Source organism: Sander vitreus, chromosome 8, assembly GCF_031162955.1.
Source record: "Sander vitreus isolate 19-12246 chromosome 8, sanVit1, whole genome shotgun sequence".
Lineage (NCBI taxonomy): Eukaryota > Metazoa > Chordata > Actinopteri > Perciformes > Percidae > Sander > Sander vitreus.
Genome location: NC_135862.1, coordinates 21,561,321 through 21,588,030, shown reverse-complemented (window position 1 = coordinate 21,588,030; position 26,710 = coordinate 21,561,321). Strand labels below are relative to the sequence as shown.

Below are 26,710 nucleotides of genomic sequence, written 5' to 3'. Positions count from 1 at the left end.
CCTGAGGAGTTGGAGGGATCTTCATCCATGTTGGCTTTGAGATTTAAAGTTCATCCTTGACCCTGGAAGCAGCAGGTGACAAAACAGCATCACCTCAAGGTCCATGTAAAGCGTTTGTGGGGCTTTTTATAATTTGACATTATTTTCATCAGTAGCCTATGAAGTAGCCTAATATTTCTTAACCTTATATAGCCTAATATTTCTTAACCTTATATAGGCTATATCAATGTATATTTATAATTTCTTTTAAATAAACGAGGCCATATTGTGATCTTCTATTGAAGAAAAAAACCTCAAATGCACAAATGGTGCCATCAGAATTTCAAAGGTCTTTTTCAGTCCAAAGTCTTCGTGAGAATCTAGCTCATCTTTAAATGTGTCTGCAGTTCTTCAACATGTAGGCTAAGTTATTGCACTCCCTTACCAATTTCTCAGAAAATCAATTCCACGTGTCCTGATTTACATTATCAAAGGGATAGCCTAGTTCTAATGTTGATCCACTGCTATTATATAAATAGGCATAAATAATTTGCCACGCCCAAGGTAACACTGCCACGGTGGCTCAACATAACAACAATTCTGGTGACCTAGGCAGGCAAATTGTGCTACCTATAGGTTCAGATTTTATTTCATCACTGGAATTTTTATTTACTGGCATACTTGTTAGGTGTATATATTTCAGACAAGTGAGCAAGAGAAAATAATTTCCCTTCCTACACTGCTCACAGGCTGAAAGTAGATGTGAGCATTCTCGACAAATAAAAGATCTTTGGGGTATGAGCCATTTGTGTGGAGAACAGTTCCCAGATATGGTTAGGATAAAATGTTTAGTGAACTTTTAATGTCTGTAAAGTACACCAGAACCAAATGAAAATACAATAAGAGTCATTCCCATTGTGTCTTTTAGCCACGTTTTACAGCAAATAATGGCAGAATGTAAGACACAAACCTGGGTTAGGCTACTCTGAATATTGAATATCAAATGGGCGAACAAAGATTTAATCTCAATCATAATCACTTTTAAAGTGTATGTTCAGAATGCTTTTATTTTTTAAAGCTTTCACTACATTCCAGTTTAAGGATAGGCTGAAATACCTTAACTAACATTTATTTTTAAATTAAATGGTTTGACCACTAAGCAGAAATATTATTTGAATTGGGCTAGCTCAACATAGCCAGTGTAAAATAGCCAATTTCCCCTCAAGATTATGTTTGGAATCACATTCAAGTTAGATTGTAATCTGCAGTAGCCTATGAATCAATTTCTCATGGAAGAAAAAAATTCTACCATATATACATGATTTATAATCCAAACACTTAATAAATGAACTGGTCTATAGGATATTAAGTTATGACTGAATGATTTTTTTATTTATTTTTTCAAGACAAACATGATTGATGATGATTTAGTGCAGTTCCTGTTCTTTTGCGCATTTATTCATAATGAGGTGCATTGAAGCACACGTCACAACGTAAAGGCCTCGAACAGATTACAACTGTCTACATTTTCATCAAACTGCTGCACCTGAGGTTACATAAGCATTTTCCTGTTGAAACTTTTGGAGGTATAGTGGGACAATTTCAATCAAACATCGGAGACAGGGTGTGCCAATCACTCCATTTCAAACTACTAGACTAATGCTATATTTAAGGGTCCTTACATCAGATGTAGCCCTGTGTTTTCTATCGTAGACGCTTACTGAAGCAAGACAAACAACATGCAAAACTAAGCTGTTTAAAAACGATATGCTTTTACCTCTCAAGAATTTGCAGATAGCCTTCATGGTGTTAAACCAACAGCAGTAGAGTAGGAAAAAATGCAAAATGCTTTCATCTTTTATTGACATAATAGTCAAACTGATTCATTGGCAATATGTGAAGTGAACACTCAGCAGCATGGCATGAACAAGGCACAGCCATACATTACATACAGTTTGTGGGAACTTTGGAGACTAGGCAGCTCGCATCCATCGCTCTCTTTTTCTCTCTCGCTTACACACACACACACACACACACACACACACAGTAAAGACACACACATAAGCACATACAAACACAGCAGAGTGACTGTACATAAGGAGGTAATCTTCATAGTATTCCAAAGATTATGTCTGGCTGAAAAAGAATAAATTATCAGTGAGTTCATGTTCAATCTCAATGAACACTGACATGTTAACAGGACAGAGATGAAAAATGCTGCAGTTAGTCACTCACACGCTGCAGGAGGTGCTGTCCCATGAAAGAGCGGGTGTCTGCAGGCTGGCCATCCTCTCCCACTGCCTTGCAGCGTAGGTAACCATAGAGATTAGCCACTTGGAGGGAAATACTAGCTACCACAAGTGACTGGGGAAGACAAAGAGACGAAGCATTTACAGTAAGAGGGACATTATGTGATGTGCCTCTACTGCATATGCAGAGCATGCAACATGTGTCTCACCAGCCATTTAATCTTCAGGGAGAAGAGGGAGGTGAAGAAAAAGAATGTCCATATGAGAGGACAGACGATGAGTCCCAGCCAAAATATCCTTGCCTCTGCCTCTGTCCCAGTGTTTTTGCCCCGGGAGGCCTACGCACACATGTGCGCGCACGCACACACGCACACACACACACAAAACAGCAATGCACAAATGTTTAATATCCCCAAAGTGCTCCTCCACACTCAAAATGGCAACAATGTCTTACTTTTTTGGCTTCAAACACCCAGAGGCTCTTTCCATCCTCATCGATCTGATTCCACCAGCGTAGTCCCACCAACAGCCTGCCAGTCACATTCTGAAACAAAGGAAAAATGTGAGTAGGCCTAATCTAAACCAGTGAGGTGAAAGAAAAGGATTAATCAGTAGGCTACTGAAGTGCACAATAGGGCAGGAAAGGGATGAGGCATAGGAAAGTAAGGGGAATTAGCTGCTGGCCTAGTTGACCTCTCACCTTGACAGACCAGAAGTCAAAAGAGAGCAGAGTGATGATCAGGACAAAGCATGATGCAAAGTTCTCGCTGATCCAGTCACAGAGCAAATAGGCGACAATGGCAACCACCCGGAAGAACAGGTGAAAAAAGGAGGCGAGGGGGTGTCTAAACCAAAGGCACATGATTAAAAATGATGAAGAGCCTAAAATGCCAATAAAGCATAATTAAAGCAAGCAGAGACAAATTAGTTTTACAGCAACTGCACCTTTCAGCATATTTTAGTTTGCTGAAAAAACACATGTGAGAGAGCATAACTCCAAGTAAATTGTTGCGATTTGTTTACGTTTTAAGTGATTTAAATTACACTAAGTTGGCATGCATTCTTTTTAATTTTATAGGTATATAATTAAAGCAAAATAGAAGAAAAAAAATTGTACAAGACAAATTAGTTCATTTGAAAATAAATCATGTCCTGCATTGCACCTTATGACTGCGCTTCTCCGCGCCCTCTCCTGCTCGTCAGCAGCAAAGTCCAGCGCAACATCCTCCGTATCATCCGCCATCGTCTGACAAGCAACGACAAAACACAACAGGATTAAATCATCCCAGAGCATAGACCTAGCTCATACAATACGGCAAACACTAGCTACATTTAGAGAGAGACAGAAAATACCCATTGGTTTAGGGTCGTAGATGTGTAAAGTAAAGCCTAGTAGCCTACCTTTACGGGAACGCGAGGCTGTATTACAGGGCTGGAATAAGCCAAGTGTTGCAGTGAAATAAGACCGACACTGCATCCTCGGTCACTGTATTCACATCCACATCAGAGAGGTGGGTTTAAAATTATTTCAAGGTAAATGTTTCTCTTTTTAACACTAACATAATGCTTCTCGCATAGCATTGATGACAGATAACGGATCTACATTTTTGCTAAAGGCAACAATGAGGCGAAATATTGTCTTCAACATCACAAAACAACGACCGCGGCAGGACTCGAACCTGCAATCTTCTGATCCGAAGTCAGACGCCTTATCCATTAGGCCACGCGGCCACAACACGTCAAAGGTAGTGACATCATTTCATTTTAACTGCTTTTAACAATTGTTACCTTGAATGTGTGGTGTGGCTAATCCATTTTCACCGTTCAAAAACAAAAAAAAACACGAACAAAAACAGCGTGGGCGCTATGATATTTATCGAATCGTTTGTTTGTATTGGTAGAAACCGATGCAGTCATCCGGACCGATTGGGGTCGCTAGCGCCTCGTCTTCTGGCTTTGGTCTTACAACCCCGGCGTGGGTTGACATGCTAAGTTGCTGTAAGAACCTCATTTGTTGTGGAGTGATTTAACATATTTAGGTTGATTACTTTAACGTTATACCTCACAATACAGATCGGGTGAGGTGTCTTTTTTGCTTTTAGCGGCAGTCTATTTAACAAGCGCAGGATTAGACAGCTATATAGTTATTAAACATATGTTAGCAGGTTGGTGGTAACGTTAGCTTATATTATTTTTAACCAAATAAGATGACTGTTCTGCGTGTGGAACTTGACGTTACCTAACGTTACTGTACTATGCCAAGTTACGATAACTAACGTTTAATCCAGCACTTTATTTAATTACTGTCTCTTAACGTTATGTCCAATTATTGTTAAAGTTGGGTGATAATAACGTTTTGAGTAAGTTAACCTTATCTGAGTGAAATAAATGTTGTGTTCTTTGACCAATACATTTTCAGCCATTAAACAATATTACACTTGCAAAATCACACATTTTAAGATAAAATCAAACATCATTATCTGTATCTAGAATTTGTCTAGTACCTAGATGCAGCTGTATTTCTAGTCCCAGTCTGTGCCTCTCATTACATTGCATGAGAGACAAACGGGCTAAACTGTATCATGTCAGAAAACTGATTGTCTCAATTGGTTGTGTCTTTCAGCTCTAGTGTGAAGTCCTCATGAGGTGATGCTGCATGTTTTGCGCTGTCCTTCACAGAGGACTCTCATCTCTCTACAATGGAGGTGTTTACGCTCCCTCTACTCCACCAAGCCTCACTCTCTTCAGGGCGAGGTCTCCACAGAGACCCGCCTGAACCCCCTTAACATTCAGATGCTGTCAAGGAACCTCCACGATCAGATCTTTGGGGTGCTGGAACCAGAGTACAAAGAGCCTGATGTGGAGCGCAGTATTAGGCACCTGCAGAAACATCAGCTGTGGGGGAAGGAAACTTCACTGTTGCCTGAAGTGGAGCTGAAGCTTCCCAAAATGTATGGCAAAAATATTGATGAGCACTTTCGTATCTTGGCCCAGAAGCAGAGTCTTCCCTACCTTGAGGCTGCCACGAAGTTGCAGCTGGCTGAGCTCCCTCCCATGCCACAGGAATGGAACTGGGAGGTTGGATGGACACGCTATGGGCTCAATGGGGAGAGTCAGAAGGTTGATTTTCCAGAGGAGTCGGCACTGGTGTTTGATGTGGAGGTGTGCATAACAGAGGGACAGTGTCCCACACTGGCTGTTGCTGTGTCTCCCACTAACTGGTGAGGAACAAGCAAGAATTGTTAAGATCGTGTAAAGAGGAGAAATGCACCTAATGGCAGTAAACTGTTTATTGGAAAGATTGATTTGCTTTATTGTGGTGTGGCTCTATGGGTTGAGTTTTTTTGTTTAATAGGCAGATAATGGGTTTCCATTGATCCACTAATGCTACCAAAACTCCTAAAAACGTACAAGTTTGAATTCGTAAAATGGGCAACAGTTAGATTTTTATTTTCCCAAAATATGTGTATATTTTTCACTTGCCAGGTACTCCTGGTGCAGTAAGCGTCTGATTGAAGAGCGGTACTCCTGGTCAAACCAGTTGACCCTAGCTGACCTCATCCCCTTGGAGACCCCTATCAACTCTGCCCGCCCACCTGGGGGACAGTGGAAGGAGAGGCTCATAGTAGGCCATAATGTCAGTTTTGACCGATCTTACATCAAGGAGCAATACTTACTAAAGGTCAGTATTAAGAGGGTGGTGTGTGTCTAATTTGGCTCTTTATGAAAAGTTTGTTTGCATCTTTATTGCATGATTTATTGATCCTCGTATGAGTCAAACTAGTAAATATGCCAAGTAGCATGTACCTGCCTGTGTATGACATTACAGTTTATGTACAGTACACTCCAGATAAAAATGTGTTTTTTTCCCCCCTAAAGGGTTCTAAGGTACGCTTCATGGATACCATGAGCCTTCACATGGCCATCTCTGGGCTGACTGGGTTCCAGCGCACACTGTGGATGGCCAATAAGCTGGGTAAAAGGAGGGGTCTTCAGGAGGTCAAGGAACACATTAAAAAAGCTGGACAGAAAAGGGAGGGTCCAACGGTTTGTGTCCTTTTTTTATTCACCATATTTCAGCTACAGCATGCATTATTCTTTTGGTTAGGTTAGTCACTTTTATCATCAGCAAAACTCAATGTGACATGATGTTTTTGTGTTTAGATTGGCTCCTGGGACTGGGTTAATATTAGCAGCATTAATAACCTGGCTGATGTCCATGCTCTGTATGTGGGAGGGCCGCCACTGCAGAAGGAGGCCAGAGAGACGTTTGTGAAGGGCAGCATCATGGATGTCAGGAACAACTTCCAGGTCAGATGTTCATGCCAAATCCTGTGTCCGAATGTCTGTAACCAAAGGCCAAATGTATTCATATTACGTTACATTCAAATCCTCTAATGACTTGCACTCATCATGACGTACAGACAAATACATTTGGCTTTGCTGACCTCTACAGGAGTTAATGCAGTATTGCGCCATGGATGTAGAGGCCACACATCAAGTCTTCACAGAACAGCTTCCCCTCTTCATGGAGAGGTCAGAAAAACCCAACCAAATTTTTTCTATTAACTTTCATATATATATATATATATATATATATATATATATATTGTCTAGCCAAGAATATGATTGCTTTGACCACAATGCTGCATAACAATGCTTCTCTTTTTTCCTTTATAAGGTGTCCTCATCCAGTGACGTTTGCAGGAATGCTGGAGATGGGTGTGAGCTACCTTCCTGTCAATCAAAACTGGGGGCGTTACCTGGAAGATTCTCAGGACATTTACGAAGAGCTTCAAAAAGAGATGAAGAAGTCTCTGATGACTCTAGCAGACGATGCCTGCCAGCTGCTGCAGGATGACCGGTGAGAATTGTACTTCAATAACTCCAAGAAATAGGTGCTTTAAAGTGCTTTATATAAAAACATCCACATTGTATATATGCTTTTGTTTATTGAAGATACAAAGAAGACCCCTGGCTTTGGGATCTTGAGTGGGATGTGCAGGAGTTCAAGCTGAAGAAAGTAGCAGGCAGCAAGAAGAAACACTCCAAAAAAGCAGCTGAAACACAAGCTGCTGCTCCTCTTCCAGACTGGGAAGAAGGTATAAGCCCAGATCTACATCTGGGCCACATTTACAAAGGCAATGTTATATCTCTCTTTGTTTTTAAAATGGCTGTTTTTAGCAAAGAAATAACAGATGAGATGATTCAGTTGAATGGTTGCGATATTAGACCCAGGTCCACCCTCTGAGGAGCAGATGGCAGGCCCTTGCCCCGGCAGGTTGGCTGTGGAGAAGCTGAAGGAAACGGTGAATCGACTTCCTAAGAGAAGGCAACATCTGCCTGGACATCCAGGGTAAGATCACTCTTGTTTTTCTGTTGTCATTCACTTATTACTTGTTGATTTTTAGCTGATATTGACATATTGTTAATTTTCTATTGTTTTTGTCTTCTACATGTTGGAAAAAAAATGAATAAAGAGTCCTTCTCTCCTCTTACTGTGTCCTGCAGGTGGTATCGTAAGCTGTGTGAGAAGATGTCTGAGGAGGACAGCTGGTCACCTGGAGCCAACCTCATCAGTCTACAGATGAGAGTGACTCCTAAACTGATGGGCCTGACGTGGGATGGTTTCCCCCTGCATTACACAGAGAAACATGGGTGGGGTTACCTGGTACCTGGACGCAGAGATAACCTGGTCTCTGAGGAGGAAAGTACAGGGCCTGTGTGCCCACACAGGTACTTAATACACTGTGGTTATGCCATCAAGACATGAACTAGTCATTATTAAGTCTTTCATTTTCACAGCATAGCATGTGTGGGTGTTTATTTAAGCATTTGTTTTGTCCCACAGAGCTATTGAGAGTGTTTACAGAGAGTATTGTGAGCTGAACAGTAAAGTGCGGCCTGAATATCTGGACTGCAACCCTTCAGATGACCTCATGTGGACAGACAGCACAGTGTGGGCAAAGGTGCAAACGCTCGTTCTGTAATTTACCTCATTCTTGTGTGAAGTTCTCTTTTTCATAAATATCCATAATTCCGCTGTTTAGAAATCATACAAAAGAGATGTAAAAGAGATTTAAATTGCCCATCATAACCATAGAACAGTTAAGTGACGATTGTCTGTACGAACATTGTTATAGACCAACAGGAAAAGCCAGTAGCTAATGCATCATGACTTTCCATGATGCAGATTCGCCAAACAGGTTTATGGTTAAAAAAAAAAAGGGCTCACGTGTTGAATCCTCCTTGAATTCTTTGACCTGGTGTTGGTGTTTCATCAGTGCTACTTGGAAACAATGGTCAGACCCAGGGATCTGGAATAATACAATGTGATGACATAGGTGTGTGTTTCTTAACTTCTCCTCAAGGTGGAGGAGTTAGGTTCCCTGGAGAGTCTGACAGAGGAAAATGGAGTTAGAATGACGAAAAATGGGGAGAGGAAGAACAACCCGGTAAGTGAAATGGTTGTCATTAACAGGTGCTTCATGACTTTGTATCATGAACACCTTTCAAAACTGTATTGTGCCGTTTAATTGTCTATATTTCAGTTCCTTTTACAGCCTTGTTAATATGGAATGGTACTATCTGTTCTAACATGCAGTGTTTTGTGGTTTTTTATTCACATGGTTATTTATTTCACTGTGCTAAAATTGAAAGTGACTTATTGTGATTTGTTACATTCTGTATCAACAACAGTCTCAAGATCCACATAATGTCCCAGAGAAGAGTCACTGCCATTATCACCATGGAAATGGCCCACACAACGATGTAGATGTCCCAGGGTGCTGGTTTTTCAAATTACCTCATAAGGTGAAGTTTCACTGTTTTACCTTCGAGTGTCCCGAATAACTAGCATTGGCACATTGTCACTTCATTGACTTACTTTCATCGTCTCACGTGCGTTTCAGGATGGTAATCACAACAATGTTGGCAGTCCTTTTTCAAAGGACTTCCTGTCCAAGATGGAGGATGGTACTCTCAGGGCAGGACATGGTGGAACCAACGCTACACGAGCCCTGGAGATCAACAAGATGATTTCCTTCTGGAGGAATGCCCACAAGCGTATAAGGTACCTTGTCAGTTTCCACCATACTGTTATTGATCTTTTTGTCATAAAGATGGCAAATACATGATTTGACTGTGTCTTTATAGCTCTCAGATGGTGCTGTGGCTGCGGAAGGGAGAGCTTCCTCGTATTGTCACCAGGTGCGTCTGGTATATCAATAGCTATCCTGTGTTTATTCATCAGCCATAATCATGATGATTAAAATCATTGCTGTTTATAACAACCTTTCTGTCTCCCAAAGACACAAAGAGTTTGATGAAGAGGGCCAGTATGGTGCCATATTACCTCAGGTTATCACCGCTGGAACAGTCACGCGTAGGGCTGTGGAGCCCACGTGGCTGACTGCCAGTAATGCACGGGTAAGAAGCAGTGCCGACAAAGAAAAAAAAACAAAAACATTGCACGTCTGAGATTACTGACTGTAGTTTGCATGGACTGTTTTCGGTAACACTTTACTTGAAGGTATCTACATAAGAGTGACATGACACTGTCATGACACATGAACCCTAACCCCAACTTGTCATGACAAAAACCGAATGACACTTAATGACAGAAGCGTTATGACATAAACGTTTATGACTTGTTTATGACACGTTCATGACAGTGTCATGTCACTTATGTAGATACCTTTTAAGTAAAGTGTAACCCTGTTTTCTTTGTGTCCACAGCGGGATCGGGTAGGCAGTGAGCTGAAGGCCATGGTGCAGGTACCACCTGGACATCACCTGGTGGGAGCAGATGTAGACTCTCAAGAGTTGTGGATTGCTGCTGTGCTCGGAGAGGCTCACTTTACTGGCATTCACGGTGAGATTTGTCCCTTTTGAAATGTTATATAGTTCTTACTTAAAACTAAACACCATATTATTAAAGTTGTACAGGACAATGCACTTTTTCTAGTTAAAAAAAAATTTATCTATTATAGTTTCAACAAACAGCATCTGATGTTCTCTGTGTTCATCTTGAGTCTCTGTTGGGTTCAGGTTGCACAGCGTTTGGCTGGATGACCCTTCAGGGAAAGAAGAGTCAGGGCACTGACCTACACAGCCGCACTGCCGATTCTGTGGGCATCAGCCGAGAGCATGCCAAGGTGTTCAACTATGGACGCATTTACGGTGCAGGACAACCCTTTGCTGAGAGGCTGCTAATGCAGTTCAACCACCGCCTCGGTCAGACAGCAGCTGCCAGTAAGGCCAAGCAGATGTACGCCTTAACAAAGGGCATACGCAGGTAAGCTCAACGAGTTCAATAGTTGTGTTTTCAGATAAAGATTGTATTTTTTAGTTGGTTCGGTTCAGTTGTTTGTGCCAAGGCGATGAAGTTGAGCTCTAGTGCTACACGTTTGTGTTTCTGTGTTTCGCCAGATACCAATTGTCAGAGGAAGGTGAGTGGCTGGTCAATAAACTAGATATAGAGGTGGAGAAGGAAGAAAATGGAAGTGTCACCCTGCAGGAGTTGCGGAGGATCACTAGACTGGTGTCACAGTGGTGAGGGAGCCAGTAAAACATCACACAAACATCCACAGACAATTGTCAGAATACGTTTTTTTGATTCTTCCACGCCCTCTCGGTTGCTCTGTTCCCTGATGCTCTGTCTTTCTCTGTTCCTCAAACGCTTCAGCTCTCGGCGGAAGAGGTGGGATTTGGTCGAGAAACGCCTGTGGGCTGGAGGTACAGAGTCAGACATGTTCAACAAGCTGGAGAGTATTGCTCATTCCGCTCAGCCAGCCACTCCTGTTCTAGGCTGCAGGATTAGCAGAGCGCTGGAGCCCAAGGCAGTTAAGGATGAGGTGAGGCAGTGCTTATCAGTGGGACAGACCAACTCTTAACATTAATCTAATCAAAATGGTGGCATTCAATTAGCATGAGCAGCCAAAACTGTTTTAAAGAAGAAATTATTAGCATAGAAATGGTGGCTTTTTCCTAAATAATGAATTCAATATACATTATATAGAGCCCGAACTGGATAAGGTCCAATGTTACTGCTAATGATCTCTGAACCACAGAACCTCCACTTTGTCTTTATAGTAAGATGGTGCCATATTTCTTTTGTCAGTTCATCACAAGCAGAGTGAACTGGGTGGTCCAGAGCTCTGCGGTGGACTACCTACATCTGATGCTGGTGGCCATGAAGTGGCTCTTTGAGGAGCACGACATCGACGGTCGTTTCTGCATCAGCATCCACGATGAGGTGCGGTACCTTGTTCGCAGCGAAGACCGTTACCGAGCAGCGCTGGCACTTCAGATCACAAACTTGCTAACAAGGTCTGCTCGCAGCTTAGTATTTATTCTTCCCTGTCAGAACGTCCACTACAGAATAGACTATAAACTTGACAGCTTCTCTGAGTGCGTGCTTGTGTCTCCTGCAGGAGTGTGTTCGCCCATGCGTTAGCCATGCAGGACCTTCCCCAGTCTGTAGCTTTCTTCAGTGCAGTTGACATTGACCAATGTCTGAGGAAGGAGGTCACCATGGACTGTGTGACTCCCTCCAACCCCACAGGTCTGGAAAGAAGATACGGCCTACCACCTGGTGAGTTCCGCACACCATCATTTTTTCTGTAGTGGGAGTACATATGTATAGTACAAATGTGTGATATAAACAATTTGCATAAAAAAAAAGCAGAAGGGTAAAGGGATCAAAGCCCTGCAGGTATGAAATAAATAATTTAGTGTATATTAAAAGAAGTTGTTACTTTGAGGGTACCTTAAAGCTGCAATGTGTAAGAATTTCTCCCATCTAGTGGTGAGATTGTATATGACAGCCAACTGAACATTACTTTCTAGCCCTTCCCATTCCTAGCGCATTTAAACTCCTACGGTGGCCGAACCCAAAATTAGCTCTTAGTATCTCCATTGTTTACACGCAGCTGTTCTAGCCACTCCAATTGGTCTTGTTGTTTTGCCTGTCGCGTTGACGTTTTAATTCTCTTTTTCGCTTCCCTGGCGAGTAATCTCCCCCTGGCATTCGTCACGGTGCTACTGAGTTTAAAAGCGCGAAAAGGTTTTAAACTGGTATGTCCCTCTTTGGCTAATGTATTTTAAAGATGGAGGTGCTACATGGCTGCCGTCATTCGAGCGACTCGCTCGTATGTATTCTGAATGATTCTAAATGGCAGATTCTACGCTTAGGAAAATACACAAGAATGAGCACATATTTGTGAAAGAACAAAAGGGGTTTTTGCTAAGAATCAACTCAAATTACACAATGTAGGTTCAAACATGAATTAATACATAAAATATTGCTGAAAAACTACAAGTACATCCACATGTCTGTCAAAAAATCAAACTGTACAACTATATCAAAGCCAAGATGCCATTTTACAGTGACCTTCCAGTTTAAACTGCATTACACAGCCTTGTGTGACCTGGTCAGAAAAAGAGTAAAAAGGACTACTTAAATAATGTACAATGTAGTTATTAATGTAAGGGAATGAATTACAAAGGCTTGCTAAAATTCAATGCGAGTCACAATATAAGAAAGTGTTAATAAACAGAATAAGAGGGAAAATATTTATTTTAAAACAGCACTTGATATAAAGCTAGGCTGAAAATCTCTTCAGGATGCATTTACGTGTATTGGAAACCATAGCGCCACCTTTTCCCTTTTGTGTAGCCAAGGACTGATAGTGCCATCTTAAGTACTACCATATGTAGTTACAACTGTACTTTCTCTAAAACGGATGATCTAGATCGGATTGCTAATCCTTGACAAATCTTCAATGTAAAATAAAAATTACAGTTTTGACATTGGTCAAAAAGAACAGATACAATTGACATTTACCGTGTTTCAAAATACATGTCATATACAAAATAAATGTTTCTTTTAAACACAACCAGAGTGTTAAACAATGTGTGCAAACTTTCCACAGGTGAGGCCTTGGACATATACCAAATCATTGACATCACCAAAGGCTCTCTGAACAAAGGAAGATAGCACTTTGTGGGCCAAGCGACTGTTATTCAGAACAGCAGCTCAAACACACAGCTACCAGGAGGCTGTTCAGCAGCTGGCCAAGTTCAAGATCAGTGAAGAATCTGGAGAAGTGTGTATCAAGCAAAGGAACAGAGGCTTAGCTCACTGTTTTCTCTTCTTCTGTTTGGGTTCGTGTGTCTCCTGTGACTCTGTGGTCTGAAAGGAATGGAAGAAGAAACAGTGAGATCTCAGCTATCAGAGGACTAGTGTGTTCAGAGTAGTTACATGTTCAGAGCACTTCAATGCAGAACGGATGCATTTAAAACATCACAAGGGAAATATATTTGAACAATTAGCTCAACCTGCATAGTTAAACAACTCTTCTTTCTTGACTAATGTAATCAAGTGAAGCAGGAGAAGCAAAATCAATTGCACTGTGAATGTGGAAGGAAAGAGGGAGCGGACCTTTGGAGCTGCTAATTCCAGTATGAGATTGCACTTACCTCCTGACTCTCGTCCTGTTCCTGAATGGCTGCGTCCAGAGAAGCAGCGTTGATGCGGAAATCTCTTGAGGTGCTCAGCTTCATGTACTGCATCAGATTTACCTGGACAAACATACAGGTGTTGGTGACACCACTCAGTATGAGTAGCCTAACCGATAACACCACTAACAGGGAGCTTTCTGTATTTTTGCTCTGTGGTCTGTTTTGCAAGTCTTTATGTATTTTGACAATCGTATTTTTGTCAACTACCTCAACCAATCACATTCACACATACCTTTGACTTCTTTGAGAGTGTGATGAGGTATTTCTCATACTGCTCAATACCGAAGACCACGTTAGGGATGGCTTTTGTCTCACGCAGGAGTTTTGCCTGCCAAGAGAGAGAGAAAAAGAACCGATCTAGATTAGCAAGTTCTGAATGGATTCAAAATCCGATTTGTTTGAGGCGCAAACGTTTTTAGTTGTACAGTGTATCTATACATTTTTTTTTTTTTTTTATATAATAAAGATTAATGAAAAAAGTAAATGCATTGTTCTACTCAATCACATTAATCATAACAATTACATAGTTATAGGAGATAAATGTCCTTACAGAGGCAGCAGTGTTCACTTCATTCCTTTTCTTTTTCTTCTTGTCATCTGCACCTCCACCACTAAATTCTCCACTCTAAGAGAGAAGGAGATCAACGTTCCCTCATGACTTGTATAATGAAGAACAATAATGTCATAATGAGAGATTATCATTTGTCTGAACACCTGGAGCTCTGGCAGGGACTCTACAGAACTGGACTGAGATGTACCTGTGCGTATGTGATGAAAGAGTAGCACTGTGGTGTTAGGTGGGAGCCCGACAGTTTGACCTGCACAGAAAACACTCCGTTAGCATGACGTCAGAATTACTAGAAGATTCAAAAACGGAGAAACACCACCCCAGACTCACCAGCTTTTCAAAGCGTGCTGGCAGTGCACCGTGCTGGCTGGAACACACCTGGATGTACTAAAAACAACACAAATTTAATTAATGTCAAACTGGATTGGTCTTGCATTGCCAGACCTTCCTTCACAGCGCTGCGGAGGAGGGGCTGGCTAGTCCACATAACATTCCAGGATGGGAGAAAAACGTAATCTGGTTTATTGGCATTTCTTTAAACCAATCACTTGGACGGAGCAACGGTGCCGCTGCAAAATAGCTGTCTGGATTTACCCTGCAGAGATCTGAGGAGCAGTTAACCATAGTCCTCATAAATCCACCGGAGTTTAGAATGCCAACACAAAGAAAGCAGAAGGTGAGGGACATCCGGCGGCACCGGAACACTCCCGGAAATGAAACGTCGTTGATTTTGACTTAACTAGACAAACCTTGCATTCATACCGAGATCATAGGGTGGACAAATACGCACATATTTGACCAGGGTGGTGAGGATGGTGTACGTGCGACTCAGTTCTCTCAGCAGTGTAATGGTACAGGTGCCAGGCAGCAGGGCCGTCTGGACCAGCTCATTTAATGCTGTCAAAAGAGTCCCGAGCTGCAGCGTCACTGCTTTCTCTATTGGATCCTGCTGGCCTGTCGTCTGGGTGGCCTCCCCTAAACATCAGGGACGCAACATCACAGAAGTTTTAGTACCAATCTCTGAAAGAGATGCATCTCTTCCCTTATCCTCTCAACTCTCCCCATTAATCCAACTGAGCATCAGTGAAAGGCTTCTTACCAGAACCCGATTTGTCAGATGCTGTCTGGCTTTTCTTTCTGGCAATCAGCCAGTCCACTTCATCGAGCACTCTGTCAACCTGATACAGGACCAGCAGCTGGGGCAAGACATTAAAAGTGAAAGATGGTGAGCACACTGCGCAAACTGATTCTGAGACATTGATGTTGAAGCAAATCAGAAGCTTCACTCACTGCTGCTGTGGTTGCAGTCTTCATGTTGACAATGGCAAAGTGAGACTGTTTTTCCACCTCCACATCCTGACCATACAGGAAGAAAAGGAAGAATGTAAAAAAATTAGATATATAATAACACAACCCGTACTTAAATCACTATAAATGGCTTGTAGCAACAGATGCCACCTACTGCCCTGCAATTGTTTTTAAGGTATAATGCCAAATTGCTTGTGTTCTGAACACTGTATAGTGCAATTGTGTGTACCTGATCAATATCTCCCAGTTGGCTGTGGATGTCTTGGCAGAGTTCCAGCAACAGGCTTACAGGACTCTTATAAAGAACATGCAGGTTAAAGAGAAGAGAGAGCAGGCCCTTGGAGAAAGCAGAATCCTCTAAAAGATAGAAAAACACAGATCTCAAAACACACCTTACTGTAGCTAACATGGACGCAAAGATTAAGTACGCAGTCACTCACCAAAACTGGTCTCCTTGCAGATTTTCACAGTCCACGTGATCATCTGCACAAACTGTAGATGTGTTAGTGGGACAGCTGCTACAGCGTTTGTTGTATTAAGTGCACTTAAGAGTACACCTACCTGTTGGGAGGAGGGCTTTAGCTGGCGAGAGAGCACACTCAAGATGCTGACCAGCAGCTGAGCCTCTTTGCTGTTAAATTCTTCCTCACCTCCACTTAACTGTGTGAACAGCGCCCTCTGGCGACGGGCAAAGAAAATGTGATTTTAGTGTTGAACAGTACTCACTACATTCAAAACACTGCTGTCTGAAAAAGTCAAGTGGGTTTGTATCCCACATATCAAATGGCTCCTGCAACATTTTTTTATGAAATATTGTGTATCTTAGACACATCCTATTAAAAAAAAAAATCAGTGCGGAAATATATTAACCCAGATTTCTGAAATGGAAGCAATGGATAGGTGTGACTTACACTTTTCCATCAGAAAATAAATGTTTGAATTTTGACCTTTTAAAATAAGTAGAGAATAACCAAATCCATTCTGTATGGATGCACCTGAAACTGTCTGATGTAAAAGAAGTTCATCTCTGTAGCGCTGCCATCGTCTGGCTCGGCGTCCTCTTCTGAGATGTCTGCGAGAAACACAAAATGTGATGACTTCCTGTGTACTATTTAGTGTAAAAATTCACTGCTTTTACAGTTGTTTTTTCCTGTGCGTGTCTAACCCATGGTGGAGAGGAGCTGGGCCATCTTGTCTGGATAGCGCTGCTGACAAGTTGTGAAGATCTTGAGCAGACCTTCCAGACACAGCAGGGACAGGCTGGAGCGCTTCTCCTTCCTCCCCGCGTCTTCTACGACGCTGGGGATGTTGGTGTAACGCCACATCAGCACGCTGAAAAAAATGACAAAGACAGAACTCTCGGTCAAACGTCGTAGACAACAAAATCATGAACACGGTCTAACTTAATGCTATTATTTAGGGAAGCCAAGGGATTCCGACCTTGTCATGTCACAGAGGAAGCGGAAAGTTCTGTCTGTGTTCTGTCCGTCTGGGCCATCTGTGTTACCAGTTTCCTCCAGCTGCTGGATCTTCTGTACAGCCACATTTACTGCATAACGCACAAATTCTCCACTTGAGCGAAGCACTGAGAGAGCCTCCTCTCTGCTCTGAGTACTGTCTCTAAAAAGAAAGAAATGCATTGTTTGGTACATTTGTGCGACTACTTACATTTTCAGCAAACAATCCAGTGGTAATTAACTATTTAAAGAAATAGTTTTAATGTTTTTTGAGTTGTCAATACTACACTTGATTTAATGCACATTTATTTACATTTAGTATTTGTAACTTTTAGCTCTTAAAGTTTGCTTAGTATTGGTAACTGTCCTTTTGAGCAATGCTATACAAAGTGTACAATGAGTGCATTCCCTGATGAATACAGTATTTATAAAAGCTGTTTTCATGATTTCTTTTAATAAAATGTGATCTTTGTACTCAGACAGGGCCAGTAGGTGACAGTAATCCATGTGAACATAGCCACTGAAAGCAGTTACCTAAAGAGCACAGTGAGGAGAGTTGATATGAAGCCCAAAGAGAGTAAACTGCGGGGGGTCTTGTGTGAAGGCACTCGACCCTTTCCGGATTTCTCCTTCAGGATCTCAGACAGTTTGTGGGAGCGGTTGAACAGCTCCATGAGCTCCTCAAAGCGGCTTTTACTGCAACGCACATAGGCAAGCACACAAATAAGAAAAATGCACCCCTTTAACAACATTTCAGCTACAACGTCCTGACCATACAAAGAGAGGTGGTTGTTACCTGTAGTTGGCTTTGACGAAGTTGTACTCCATAAGGATCTCATACACTCCCATTACCAGCACAGCATAGATACTATTCTTCACCCCAACACTAGATCCCACGGAGAACTCAGCTGACTTGTCCTGATCAACACACAGACAGTACAAGGCTTAAGATGACATTGGATACAATTTATTTAATTCATTCATTCTTAGTTATACATGCTTATTTGCTTTATGCTTGCACATCTTAGGATTCCCATTTTTTTCTTCGCCCAGACTACTCGTTTTATTAATGGTTAGTGCTTCCCATCTTACAGACTTGTGCAGGTCACAGAGACACATGATTAGTAAGACCAATTAAATGTAAATCACGAAAAACGTACTCCTACCGTTGACAGTGAAAGGGGAAGAGATAAAGACTGAGCCGAACCTTTGAACACCATACAATGTAGTTCAGTGTACATATTTTCTTTTACAGCGTACGCTCCTGTCTTTAATGCATACCAGTTCAAAATCCTCCAGTTCACTCTTGATCATGCGTCTTGTCATGCTCTCTAGGATTGTCTGTAGTTCAGACTGGTATCCCTCTTCTTCTTCCTCCTCCTCCTCATCGCTGTCGCCATCTTTGGGGTTGGCCGTTCGGCGCATGTTCTGCAGCCACAGCAGGCAATGTACAGTACAGCTCACCAGATGGGCCTGAAATGGAACAAACACTATTTATAGTAAGACATTAACACAGCAAAAAAACACAATCACAAAAATGCTCCAATGCAGTCGGGAGTACCAGTGGCTCCTGGAGGTAGACTTGGTCTCCGAGTGCTGTGATGCACGGTTCCAGTTTCACCGGGGGCAGGAGGTCTTGTTCAGGCTCGTAGTACCGCTTTAGCTTAGGATACAAAGACATGACACTCCATGGCTCTCAATGTTATAGATCACATGACAAACAGGCTATTGTACTAAACACAGTATACACTTAACACACACACACACACCTGCGAGAACAGTGTCTGCATGATGGAGCTTGCGAGTTGAGAGTTGCGACGGAGGACATCGTAGAAACCCTGAAATGGGCGAGAATTAGCTTTCTACGTGTAAAACATGTCACACCCTAAATGTTATCTGCTGTACAGATTAATCACAAAAGTGGGGCTGGGCGATAGGGAGAAAATCAGATATCACGATATTCTTGACCAAATACCCCGATATCGATATTGCGGCGATATTCTAGGGTTGACAATTTGTGCTTTAACAAAATATCTTCACACTTAGATTTTAGATAAATAATCATCAGTAATGTGGATATAATGTCTAAGTGGGGAAAAGGCAAATAATAGAACAGCTAGAACAGTCTGGTAAGTTCAGAAAAGTACATCACTTTACTGTAATGCAGCCTCTACTTAAAACCAGTAAAAGACACCACTTATGTCATATCACGATATTACGATATCCAAAATCTAAGACGATATCAAGTCTCATATCACGATATCGATATAATATCGATATATTGCCCAGCCCTATACTGAAGGATTTATTTTAGGATTTTGTCTGAAGCTGAAAGATGTATGCATTACGCTTAAGGTGGAGTAAAAGAAGTTGAACTTATCAAGACTATCAATCATGGTTAGTTATTGTAACATGTAGCAAAATCAAAAGCAACTAATAAACATAGCACGAAAACAAGACCTCTAACCTCATAGAGCATGAGGCGCACATCAGCCTGCTGGCTGAGGCAGCGACGCAGGCTGCTGAGGATTTCCAGACAGAACGCTTCATTGGCAGCAGAGTTGTAACGAGAGTGAACGTCCACTTGGATCTATTCAGGGGTTCAGGCAGACAGATATTACATGACAGACCATGTTTACAATTGCACATGTCACAGCTACGGAGGTTTGTTCCACATCCTTGTTGCACACCCATCTACAGAAAGACCACACGTGGTCTAACTGGGACTGTACCTGGCTAGTGGAGACTGCCTGGCTACACTGGCTCGAGGCCAAGCTGCCCAACACTTTAAAGTTCTTCAGCAGCAACAAGAAGCCAGTCACTGCAGACTTCCTGCCGTCCAGTTGGCTAGTAGAGAGTCATATAGGGGGAGAACAGTGAAATGATCTTTATTTGAGATGTTACACTGCCTCTCATTTTAATTTCTGTTAAGGTGTCAAATGTGTTTACTAAAGCATGATTCATTAAACTGTACTGATGAACCTCATGTGATTAAAAGCAAAGCAGTACGATACCTGGAAAACATGGCCTTGCGGAGAACTAGAATCAAAGAATCCTTCAAAGACATACTGACTTTGAGCAGGGGCTGGAGATTAAAACAGAGAAGAATGATTAAACAATCAAAATGTGTACGTGTGCGTGTGTGTGTGTGTGTGTGTGTGCGTGTACCTGGACTGCTTTGAGTAGACCCTGAACAGTAGCCAAGGGGAGGTATGACAGGTGGTCGAATGTCTCCGTCACCTTGGAAGATGACTCCAGGAGGATCATGGGAGCAGAGACCACAATGTCAGAGAAAAGGTCTGGTGATAAAGAAACAACAAAGAACGATAGAAGAAAAACTAAATCTAGTCTCTAACTAGAATGATTAAGACACTGGTGTACAACTGACAGCTGGGACTTATATCTAAAGGTTGCATTACCTAAGTAATGATTGACAGGTGAGGCTGTCTTTGTGACCAATCGATTCAAGACCTGCTCCAGTATCTCGCCTCTGATAGGCTCGTGCATCTGTTGTAGAAGAAAGACACATCTTCCAGTGAGACAGTACAATAGAATGATGTTGTCAATTATCAGTCATTTACATTTTGATTATTCTATAAAATAAAATAAAAAACAATTGGTACCTTAAAGCCCTGCAGGAGCACCTGTCCTCCCAGCTTACATGCCTGCTGAGTGGGTGTCCGGGCTATGGTAGCAGACCCTTCTGTGGTCTTGCCAAATGGTCCAGGTTTGGGTCCAAATGCATCCATAAGGAAGAAGCCCAGCTGCACCAGCCCCTGGGTCACATGATCCCAACCAAACATGCTGCACAGGCGGAGGTGTAGAACTCATTTGAAAAGGATTAACTAAAAATATTGTGTTTGTGATAGATGTGAGATGATAAAGTAGTGTATCTTTGCCACCACAGATAGCTGATGCTCTGACCTGTTTTTGACTGTGTCCAGTATCATCTGAGCCACACTGCAGTGCCCAGGCAGGAGGTCCTGCAGGAACTTTGACGCCAGCTGCAGCTGCTCATCTTTGAAGCTCTTGACGATGGCCCCTTTTAAAAGGTCAAACACCTAACCAAACCAGGAGTAAAAAATAAGTGAACAGAAAAGATTAAATTAAATTAAATGAATATAGGGAAAATAATATCGATTTCTTACCTGCTCTTCATAACGCTGGATGCGTGCGACTGAGAGCAACAGGGCAACACTGAAAGGGCACAGATCTCCATAGGATGTCTGCTAAATTGCAATTCAAGAGTCATGGCATACTCTACGTAACACATGTAATCACACTTTCAAAAATAACTTCAACAACAAACACATGAGTTATACATAACCTTAAAGGATTTGAGGAACTCTCTCCCGAGGTCATGGTCGAGTCGTATAGCAAAGACTATGTGGAGGATAGCCGTGCCCTCCACGTGCCTCAACTGGTCCTGTGGAATGGACTGAACCTCTAGATCCAGGCTCCTGAGGAAGATACAAAGAAAAAAAAAAAACAACAATCAGTAAATGGAAAGTAGGCAGTATGATTTCGAGTGAATACAGTAGTGTATGAGCCACTCACTCTCCCTGTTTCTGCTCCTCTTCCTGGCGAACGTCTTGCTCTTTAAAATAACTGATGATTCCATCTAGTACCTGTTTCTTACAACCCTAACAGAGAGACAGGGTAGGCATTTAGATCATTTACACACAGAGGGAGACATGATTATCTGTTGCTGCTCACACACACACACACACACGCACGCACGCACCTTTGCGGATAAAAGCAGCAGTTGATAAACCAGTGGTGGGATCTCCTGCAGATCCAGCTTGGTTATCATCCTCAGTACTTTCTCCACCAAAAACTGCAGCTCCTCTGATGACAAGGGCACATCCCTAAAATCCGACACAGACACAAAAAACTACTGACTACTGTTACATGCCCTGAGAGGCAGCACAAGAAGCAAGTTATAGCAGATATAACATTATTATATTGCTTTAAACATTATTAAAGCAAAAACAGGTACTTCAATAAACTGGTATTATTCTGTGGGAGACTGAAGGGGTCTGAGAATGTGATGGTCTGATAGTCAAAGGTGTTACCTGAACATGGTCGTCAGGTGGATGACACATTGCGGGTCCCATCTGCATGAAAATAAATACAAACATCCTGTGACTCCTATTATGGTTAGTTAAAGATCCTTATGAAATTGGGTTTGGGCTTAGATATTTCGTCTCTCACTGAGGGCAGCGAACATGCTGTCGTTATGCGCTTGTTTAAAATACTGTCATGGACTCCTTAAAAACTCCATGTAAAATTGCACATCACCTACATACTGTAGTTTGATGTCCTCACCTGCTTGAGCAGAGGCTGTTGATCAGCTGTTTCTTGTATTCCTCGCCACTGAGTTCACCTGCAGTTATGATAAAAATAACAAGCAACCACCAGAGACAGAGATGCTTCATATTTTAAAATTTGCACCTTGTAGATTACACTACTAACTAAGATGCTGACGTTTTTGATAAAACATAAAATGACAAATTTACCAGGGCAAGTCATTTGCACTCACCTTTGCCATAAGACAAGGCTTCACAGGCTGAAAGGGCAGTAAGCACAGTAGGAAATAGCTCCAGGGATTTGCCACTACCCATTTTTCCCACCTTAATTGCTTCAACAAAAAGAGATGCCAGTTTTGCAAGAGAGGGTCCAGGGAGTGTATGAGTCTGTGTATAACATTTAAGAAGCAAAATGGGAATTAGAAAGACGTCTGTCTGTGCCATGCTGGACATATGAACAAAGGAAAGGGACAAGGGGTGACAATATGTAATGACATTTCTACAATGCAAAAAATTATAAAACTGATGGGACAGCAACTCAGTAAATGATGCTGTAAAAAAAGGATTCTGGATTAAAAAGTAAAAGAGGTTGACACAAGATGAGAAATCTAGTAGGCCCCAGGAATGTGTGCATGTTCCCGGACAATGTTGTTTTGATCAGTAGGTGTGTAATACGTTCTACATTTAAGATATTTTAGCATTATGTTGATGACGTATCCACTCATGTTGATACCTAAATAGCATTAGGCAGTGTAAAGAGCTCAAACAGTCATTAGCATTGACAGGTTATTTCAGTTCTCATTCAAAGACTAATCCTTTTAAAGACCAGTACAACCACAACCCTGCTAGTTACAGTACAAGACTTTATTTTACTTTTTACATGTCATTACTTGTTTTTGCCCTTTGACAGAAGAGGGAATGTTTTTAATAAAAAGCCACTTGTAGTGATGTCTTGTATAAATAGATACTCCAGAAAAAGCATCATAATAATCAGGCTTTTTTATTTGTTACCTCCAGCATCAGCAGTCCAATGATATCAGCTGCCACCTCAGTCTGAAGATCCCCTGACTCACAAAGAGGGATGCAGTGTTGATAAACAAGAAGTCTGCGGTTTGACCCTTCAGTGGAACTGGGTGTAGAGCCTTAAAAAAAAAAAAAAAAAGTACACAATGCAGGTCACAAACTTTTTTTTAATGAGTCGGACTATAGGTATGCAAGTGTAAGCCTAACGTTGTGTTACGTTATTTAATATCACTAACAGCAGTTGACAATGTGTAACGTTTCTTACCTTTGAATATGCCTTTAATCATGGCGCCAACCTTTTTACCCTTTAGTGCGTAATTCGTAATCCCAGTGATTAGCTTTAGAGCAGATAAAAGAGGGGAAAGAATTTCATAAACCAACCGACAAGGATTTACGGACAGTGCCAGTTTGTTTGTTTTTGACTCATGCGATCTATTGTGATGGGTAACTTGGCGTTACCTGGTCATTTGTAAAGGACGACAGGCACTTCTGAAGTTCTACGGTACTGTCTCCATCTGACAGTAGGACGATTTTCTCCATTGCAGCCTTCATGATCAACCTGCAGACAAACACAGGCGGCTGGTAAACGCAGATCAATTCCCGTTGGTTGTCAACCTTAGCGAGCCTGTTGTTTCTGTAGCTAAATGTTAAATGTAATAAAAGAAGTGCACACATGAAAGGTTTACCTCTGCCTGTCAATATTTGATAGGCCTATAATGACAACAATTTAATTTAGTCAATTAGCTAGCTAACTAGTCCGTGAAAAGGCAAAGCCCTCTTTGGTAACCCTACGAATTTCCCGCCAGCGTACACTTCCTGTTTTGATTCGTGGTTGCCATGTTCGGCTAGAAGTATCCCGCAATTACAGTATTTAATAACACTGTCATGAAAGTTCGCTTTGGAAAAGGTGAGGCCAAATTATTAATAAGAACGGCAGTGAGAGATTCGTGGCAGAGGAAGTCAAAGATATCAAAGGGAGATCGTATTACAGCATACATTAAATCAATTAAGATAAATAAGACTTTCAAAGGGAAGTGCAGAAGAGAGTAAGTGTTTATTCAAGATTAAGATTCGAACATACTGATGAAATCAACTCTTTATTTAATGGAGTAAGAGATAAATGTGATGTTTGTAAATTATAGATATGTCATTAATTCAGAGGGGAATGTCCTAAGATAAGATATATGAGACCTAAAGGACGGCCATGGAACGTGGAAGGGATAAATCCCCCGGCACTGACGGGTTAACTGCAGAACTTTATAAAGCGTTCTCAGAGCATTTGGCCCCATTTTTACTACAGGTTTTTATGGAGAGTATAGAGAATGATTCCCTTCCTCCTAGCCTCACTCAAGGGCTGGTCACGTTGATTCCCAAGCCTAGAAAAGATCCGCTCTTTATTGACAGCTGGAGACCCATTTGTCTGCTTAACAATGATTACAAAATGATGGCATCAATATTTGCCAGAAGAATTAAAGAAACTCTTGATACAATTATAGATGAGACACAATCAGGCTTTATGAGAAACAGGCATATCTCTAATAATATTAGACTAGTATTAGATATTCTTGACTACTCTGACTTAATATCTGAAGATAGCTTCATCCTCCTCTTAGACTTCTATAAGGCCTTTGATACAATAGAACACCAATTTATTTTTCTGTCTTTAGAGAAATTTGGTTTTGGGTACTTTTTCCGAAAAGCAATTAAAACCTTATATGTTAATGGCAATAGCTCTATAAAACTGAAAAATGGAACTTCCCCTAGATTTAATCTGGAACGGGGTATTCGTCAGGGATGCCCGATTTCCCCTTATTTGTTTTTACTTTGTACACAAATTCTCACAACTTATGTATGTAATAGTGCTATACAAGGAATCTCTATTGCGGGTAGGGATATCATCACCAGTCAGCTTGCTGACGATACCACAATCTTTAAAAAAAAATGCAAGCCAGATACCTGTTACCATTAAAGTAATTAACCAGTTTTCAGAGGCCTGGTTTATGCCTAAATAAATAATAATAATAATAAATGTGAGCTGTTGCCTTTTAAAAGACTGTAATATACAAACTATTTGCAACATTCCGATCAAGAAAGAAGTTACGTACTTGGGTATTATTATCTCTAGAGATCCGAAAATGAGATGTCCGTTAAATTTCTCTCCAATCATTAAACAAACTCAGAACAAACTGAACCAGTGGTTGCAAAGGGACTTATCTCTAAAAGGCAGAGTGTTGCTTACCAAGGCTGAAGGGATATCCAGGCTTACATACGCAGCTCTCTCTTTACACTTGGATAGTAAAATCTGTAAAGACATTGATAGAATGCTTTTTGACTTCATCTGGAAAAATCGTATCCGTTATATCAAAAAAAGTGTTGTTATGAATAAATATGAATCTGGTGGGCTAAATTTTTTGGACTTCAATACTCTAAATAATAATAATACCTTTAAGATTAATTGGGCTAAGCATTTTCTTAAAAACCCCGTCTCGATTTGGAATTTTATTCCCCATTATATATTCTCTCGTTTTGGTGGTCTGGGCTTTATTTTTGAATTGTAACTACAATGTAGACAAACTCCCTGTAAAACTGTCCACTTTTTCACAAGCAGGTCCTCTTAGCTTGGTCTCTTATTTACAAGCATAATTTCTCACCTCACAGGTATCTAATTTGGAATAACAGAGATATTTTATATAAGATTTATATAAGTCATTTTATTTTGAGAATTGGGTACGCAATCAGATTCTGCTGGTGGACCAGCTATTTAATGTAGAAGGGCGACTTTTCTCCTATAGAGAGTTATTATCAACATATAACATTCCATCAGGCACAATCATGCTTTTTAAATATACTGGCAGACTTCCACCGACTTCTGTCTCCCTCCCCGATGTGGCTGAATCACCAGTTGGAAGAATCTGTTTTTCCCAACTTCCTTATAATAATAAGAACATTCGTGCATTATTTCAGAAATAAATTGTTTCTATTCCAAATGTTACATTTTATTGGAACCGATTTGTAAATGACATTGATTGGAAAAAGGTTTGGATGATTCCTCACAGATACTTGATGGTATGGTGAAAGAAGTATCTTTCAGAATAATTAACAGATATTATATCATTACATGATTAAATTTAAAAGAGACATCAACACAAACTGTTCTTTTTGTGAAGACCACCCAGAAACTGTTTTGCACCTCTTTTGGCATTGCCCACACACCAGAACGTTTTGGCAAAACCTCAGCAGATTCATCATTGACCACATTTATAAAGACTTTGCCTTATTGTGGAAGGATGTTAT

General features: G+C 41.2%; 3 protein-coding genes and 1 non-coding gene across 7 annotated transcripts; 1 reads left to right on the top strand and 3 right to left on the bottom strand.

Annotated features, from left to right (window-relative positions):
• Positions 1–2,088: 2,088 nt before the first annotated feature.
• Positions 2,089–3,522, bottom strand: LOC144521564 (Golgi apparatus membrane protein TVP23 homolog A-like). The gene is made up of 6 exons (XM_078256120.1): positions 3,392–3,522; positions 2,929–3,073; positions 2,683–2,772; positions 2,438–2,566; positions 2,215–2,343; positions 2,089–2,115 (listed from the first exon to the last, which is right to left on the bottom strand). Exons 1-6 carry the CDS (start codon positions 3,520–3,522, stop codon positions 2,089–2,091), a joined length of 651 nt encoding a protein of 216 aa, XP_078112246.1.
• Positions 3,523–3,886: 364 nt separating this feature from the next.
• Positions 3,887–3,959, bottom strand: trnar-ucg (transfer RNA arginine (anticodon UCG)). Its single transcript has one exon. It is a non-coding gene; the product is annotated as a tRNA-Arg (tRNA).
• Positions 3,960–4,125: 166 nt separating this feature from the next.
• Positions 4,126–13,253, top strand: polg (polymerase (DNA directed), gamma). Of its 3 annotated transcripts, none has more exons than XM_078257466.1 (23): positions 4,126–4,226; positions 4,852–5,449; positions 5,715–5,910; positions 6,108–6,275; positions 6,393–6,539; positions 6,685–6,764; positions 6,910–7,092; positions 7,188–7,330; positions 7,461–7,584; positions 7,740–7,964; positions 8,080–8,197; positions 8,600–8,683; positions 8,928–9,041; positions 9,140–9,300; positions 9,384–9,437; positions 9,539–9,656; positions 9,966–10,101; positions 10,278–10,524; positions 10,659–10,781; positions 10,915–11,083; positions 11,350–11,558; positions 11,663–11,823; positions 13,163–13,253. In XM_078257466.1, the coding sequence occupies exons 2-23, from the start codon at positions 4,878–4,880 to the stop codon at positions 13,225–13,227; spliced, it is 3,597 nt and encodes a 1,198-aa protein (XP_078113592.1). In that variant the 5' UTR covers positions 4,126–4,226; positions 4,852–4,877; the 3' UTR covers positions 13,228–13,253. The 3 variants fall into 3 exon arrangements, with proteins under 3 accessions (XP_078113592.1, XP_078113591.1, XP_078113593.1); XM_078257465.1 differs by having other exon boundaries at positions 4,196–4,306; XM_078257467.1 differs by lacking the exon at positions 13,163–13,253 and having other exon boundaries at positions 4,196–4,306; positions 11,350–11,484; positions 11,663–11,817.
• fanci (FA complementation group I) lies at positions 12,790–25,777 on the bottom strand. 2 transcript variants are annotated; one of them, XM_078257463.1, is made up of 38 exons: positions 25,656–25,776; positions 23,876–23,975; positions 23,682–23,754; positions 23,405–23,535; positions 22,627–22,780; positions 22,413–22,470; positions 22,160–22,201; positions 21,829–21,952; positions 21,642–21,727; positions 21,412–21,544; positions 21,233–21,310; positions 21,009–21,145; positions 20,708–20,888; positions 20,504–20,591; positions 20,253–20,383; positions 20,099–20,169; positions 19,817–19,931; positions 19,552–19,674; positions 18,854–18,922; positions 18,646–18,747; positions 18,366–18,557; positions 17,881–18,002; positions 17,619–17,780; positions 17,068–17,247; positions 16,793–16,959; positions 16,623–16,699; positions 16,189–16,305; positions 16,068–16,119; positions 15,857–15,984; positions 15,610–15,675; positions 15,419–15,515; positions 15,110–15,294; positions 14,650–14,706; positions 14,510–14,569; positions 14,302–14,376; positions 13,984–14,079; positions 13,710–13,811; positions 12,790–13,422 (listed from the first exon to the last, which is right to left on the bottom strand). In XM_078257463.1, the coding sequence occupies exons 2-38, from the start codon at positions 23,966–23,968 to the stop codon at positions 13,369–13,371; spliced, it is 3,978 nt and encodes a 1,325-aa protein (XP_078113589.1). In that variant the 5' UTR covers positions 23,969–23,975; positions 25,656–25,776; the 3' UTR covers positions 12,790–13,368. The 2 variants fall into 2 exon arrangements, with proteins under 2 accessions (XP_078113589.1, XP_078113590.1); XM_078257464.1 differs by lacking the exon at positions 18,854–18,922 and having other exon boundaries at positions 25,656–25,777.
• Positions 25,778–26,710: the final 933 nt, after the last annotated feature.